The sequence below is a fragment of the Corylus avellana genome, chromosome ca2, assembly GCF_901000735.1.
Source record: "Corylus avellana chromosome ca2, CavTom2PMs-1.0".
Classification (NCBI taxonomy): Eukaryota; Viridiplantae; Streptophyta; class Magnoliopsida; order Fagales; family Betulaceae; genus Corylus; species Corylus avellana.
In genome coordinates this window covers 9,333,804-9,338,687 of record NC_081542.1, presented here as the reverse complement: position 1 = coordinate 9,338,687, position 4,884 = coordinate 9,333,804, and the positions used below count along the sequence as shown (strand labels likewise).

The 4,884-nt window shown below is 35.2% G+C and overlaps 1 protein-coding gene across 1 annotated transcript; it reads right to left on the bottom strand.

Moving 5' to 3' along the window:
- Positions 1-177: 177 nt before the first annotated feature.
- On the bottom strand, positions 178-924 carry LOC132172626 (dehydration-responsive element-binding protein 2C-like). Its single transcript, XM_059584159.1, has one exon. It carries the CDS (start codon positions 805-807, stop codon positions 226-228), a length of 582 nt encoding a protein of 193 aa, XP_059440142.1. The 5' UTR covers positions 808-924; the 3' UTR covers positions 178-225.
- Positions 925-4,884: the final 3,960 nt, after the last annotated feature.

The window sequence follows — 4,884 nt, the reverse complement described above, 5'->3', positions numbered from 1 at the left end:
ACATTACGTACACATCCTCTATCAAATCCTCAGATTTTGATTATACATTAACCAACATGCATATTCATATATTCAACTACTTTCCAACTTCATACATGCAGACGTGGACCCATTAAAAGAAAGAATAAACTAGAAATTAAAAAAAAAAAAAAAAAAAGAAAAGAAAAGAAGCTCTACTTTATACTGCAGGCCCTTCAACGTAGCAAGATGAGGCACATCAAAATGTCAGCACCATGGAACCTGCAAGCCATCCCAATCCAAAAGCTCTTCCCCGACCATTAAACCACTCATCGGATCCCCAACAAATTCGTTTCCAGCCAACAATTCCGCGAGCAAACCCGGAACCACCTGAACCGATCCCTCCCCTAAATTATTTCCGTACATATGATTTCCCATGAAGAACGTGTTTTGATCACCACCTTTATCCGAGCCATCACTCCTGGCGGCTGCGGCTGCGGCTGCGGCGGCGGGGGGTTCGCTCGGGGCGCGGCTGTTGACGGAAACACAGGAGCTCTTGAGTGGTGATCGGTTGTCTGGCAAGTTGAGCTTTGCAGAAGGCCCGGAAAGCTTTCGAGCCGCGTCGTCATAAGCAAGTGCAGCTTCGGTGGAGGTGTTGAAAGTTCCCAGCCAGAGACGAGCGCCGCGGTTCGGCTCCCGGATTTCCGCCACCCATTTGCCCCACGTTCTTTGCCTCACTCCTCTGTAGGTACACAGCCCATTCTCCGGCCCTCCTTTCCCTTTCATGCACCCTTTTCTTGACCCTCCCGTTGATCTTTTCCTGCCCACTCTCTTCGCTTCTCTCTCCATTTTTAAACTTCAACGCGCGCTCTCTCTCTCTCTCTCGCTCGCTCGCTATGCCATTGTTGTGAAGAGGAAGGCTAGCAAGGAAGATATAGTGCAATAAGCAAGGCCCGAGAGAAGAGAATCGGACGGTTGACACGTTTAAAGTGACAGTTTGGTTTTAATCGTTTGATTGAAACGTGTTGATGAGCACGGACACTTGTCTTGATTGATGGAAAGTCCTTCAGTTTCGTTTCAAGTTGGGCACGTGTGTGTAATTTTTAGGGGCTGGGTGTCAATTAGTGACGACCGAGACTCCGAGAGGCGGCCAAGCGGCCGGTGTTGATAGTGGCAGAGTTAGGATTTTGAATAAGGAGTCAAGATTATTTTTTGGGTTAAATACCAAATACTCCATGGGGTTTGATAACTTTATTTTTACCCCCTTGGAGTTTCATTTTTATCATAGGACCTCCCTGAGATTTTGATAAAGGACCAAGTTAGTCCATCTGTTAGTTGACCGTTAGTTGATCGTTAGGACTGACATGTGGACCAATTAGATGTTGACACGTGGCACCTATTTAATTTTCTTAAATTTTTTTTAAAAATGTATATTTAAAAAAAAAAAAAAATTGAGGGTGGCTCGGCCACCCCCAATTTTTTTATTTTTATTTTTTATTTTTAATTAAAAAAAATTAAATATGTGCCACGTGTCAACATCTGATTGGTCCACGTGTCAGTCATAAATGTCAACTAACGGATGGACTAATTTGATACTTTATCAAAACCTCAGGGGGGTCCTATGATAAAAAATGAAACTCCAGGGAGGTAAAAATAAAGTTACCAAACCCCAGAGAGTATTTAGTATTTAACCCTTATTTTTTTTATAAATGAAAAAATTAATTAAAAATATTAAATAATATAACTAATGAAATAAATAATCAATTCAACAAATTTTAATTATTGTTTAAAACATATAAATGTAATTTAGAATTTATTTTGTGATGCCTAATGTTAATTTATTCAATTGTGTCAAGTTTTCATATTTTGAAATCGTTGTATAAAGCAATTGTTTTGAATATATCATTCTAAATATACGTGATTAGACAATCGTTCATCTACTTACCTCCCATTCAGTTATGTAAACAAATTTTAATAATATTCACTATTAAAAAAGCTCTTTTAATAGTAGTTGTAACTACAATTATATATTTCATACAATTAAAATGTATAACAAAATAAACAGTTAATTTGCAATTTCTTGATTTAGAGGTTCACAGAATCATATAATCGCAAGAGAAATGCTACACTTCTCAAATTTTTTGCCCAAAAGTTGATTTTCAAATGATGTGTCACCATCCCATATGTCAGTGAAACACTTTCCAAAATAATAAATCTCATAAAATTGTGACACATCATTTGAGAATTAACTTTTGGAGAGAAAATTTGAGATGTGTAGTACTCCTCCAATCACAATTCGACTCAATGGTTTAAATATATACTTTGAATTTTTATTTGGGTCAGCACCTTAGATTAAACGAAATGAGGGTCTCAACCAAATCAATTTATCAAGTAAAAATCCACTTAAAAAAAAGTCATAAAGTCGTTAGTTTTACAATATAAATGGCCTGTCGATAGTGCCCAAAGGAATTGTTTTTTTCTTTGAAGAAAAAAAAAATAAAAAATTGCCCACTGATTTTAAGTTATCTGCCCACATGCGTTTTTTGTTTTCTCTTTCTAATTGCCCACTATTGTGTTAAAAATAAAACAACACAACATGGAGCATTTGTAAAATTAAACCAAATGAGCGCTAGCAGCCTGGGAGCCGCATGTCAACTAACAACAAACGGGGCGTTTTAATTAAAAATAAAGGGTTGTCTTCTTCAACATTTCGTCTAACCTAAAAACGAAGAAAGTTGAAAATTGTGACTGAAAAAAATAGCTTTCGACGCTGCGTGAGTGTTTATGGTTTGCCCCAAATATTGTCTGATGTGTGAGTGGCTGAAGGTGACTTTTATTGCCCTTGACTCAGGATGGGCATTTAGGGTTATGGGGGATTTTCTACCGAGGATGAGCAAAACATTTTAGGGTTAAGGGAGGCATTTGACCCCTCTCAACGCCTCCTGCCACTGGTGTCAATTGAACTAGAACTTGACGGTGTGCTTGGCTTAGACCAAATCCTCCTATTTGCCAATAGAAATGTTGGCCAACTTCCGCACCAAATGTATCGTATAGCCCTTTTAGTACTGTGTTGATAGAACATAATAGAACATTCATACTGCCCTCTAAAGGAAATAGAACTTTAAAAGAATTATTTTGATTCAACCATCTATTTTTTGACTTGCCTACTTGAATTTTATATTTTGTATATTAACTTATCACATAATATTCCTATTACTTGTATCTCTCTTGTGCGATTAAGATACGCTCAAATAACCCCTACTCATAATTAGAATGTATATAACCTAACTCTATTCTGCACTACAAAAAAATTACTATTTTCTGACGTGGCAAAAAATGCCACGTTAGAAAATATTTTTCTGACATGCTAAAAATAGCACATCACAATTTTCTGATGCACTAATTTAGCGCGTCAAAAAAAAAAATGGCAAAATTTTGAAAATTTTCATTCTTCTTATTTTCCCTCAACTTTTTTTCTCTTTTTATTCTTCCCTCCTCATTTATTTTCCCTACACTCTCTCTCTCTCTCCTCTTTCTCTCCACGGCAGATCGAAGAAAGTAGAAGAAGGAGAAGAAAAAGAAAAGGAGAAGAGAAGAAGAAAAAGAAAGGGAGAAGAGAAGAAGAAGACAAAAAAAAAAAAAAAAAAAAAAAAGAGAAGAGAAGATAAGAAGATTTTTTATGTTTTTGAAGATTTGTTGGGTTTGACATTTATGTTTTTGATTTTTCAAATTGTTTTTTTTTATTTGGGTTTTTGATTTTTTGATTTGGGTTTTTGATTGTTTGAAGATTTTTTGGTGTGGGTTTGGGTTTTTGAAAATGGAGATTGAAAAGAAGTGAGAAAACGGAGAAAAGATTTTGGAGAAAATTTTTGCAGAAACGAGAAAATTTTTTCGTGGTGTAAAGAAGATTTTAAAATATTCTCTGCAGAGAAACGAGTGGTGCAGAGAAATTCATTTCTCTGCAACACTCAATAAAACAAAAAAATAATAATAATAATTAATTAATACATTTTTTAATAATAAAAAAAAAAGTTCTAGAAAAAAAATTTTAAAAAAAATTTATTATTTTTAATTAATTTTTAAATTTCTGACGTGCCAAAATTGACACGTCAGAAAATTCTGACGTGCTAAACAGTAACACATCAAGAAAAAAAATTTCCTGAGACCTATGCCTCTGACATTCAACACACGTCAGGAGCGCCACGTCAGAAAAAAAAAATTTTGACATGTCAAACACCCTGACATGTCAGAAAACTCCAGTGAGAAAAAAATTGTTTTTTTGTAGTGCTGGTTTGTCCTAGTATGGAATGAACTTATAATCATAGAATCAACTCGATCATCAGATTAGAGATTATAAGTTCATAACCCTAGCCCATTCCCATTTTAGGCGGAACAATCTACTAACTCTTTGGTTCCAGTAAGGTAAGAAGTATCTTGAACTAAGAAATAGATTCTAGAAGCTAAAAAATAGTTCTCATAAGAAATAGCCAGGCTTAAATTCTATTTGGGTCACTTTTAGACTAGTGTTAGCTGTATCAATTTTAAAATTATCGTGTGATATTTGAGGTCATCTAATTAATTAACTGTGTTAGTTATTCTGTCTAATCCAATAACTTAACAGACCATTAAGTGAAGGCGTCTAAGCACCAGGCATGTGTCGATTATGACCTAACATTTTTTCACGTTAATGTTATTTAAAAAAAAAAGAAAAAAAAAAAAGAAAGACAAATGAGATTATCCCCACCGGCAACTAGCATCATGATCCCAGTGATTGAGATCTCAGTGATTGAGATCCCACTCCTAGTAGCTAGGCGACAAGCAGGGACGGATCTAGGAAGTTTTATGGGATGGGCCAAAGCAATTTTTACTTTTTTTGGTTATTAGGATTTTTTTTTTTTTTTTTTTTTTTTTGGCATTGTGTAATGA

Coding starts and splice junctions, on each gene's coding strand:
- LOC132172626 (XM_059584159.1), bottom strand. CDS start 807: ATGGAGAGAGAAGCGAAGAGAGTGGGCAGGAAAAGATCAACGGGAGGG.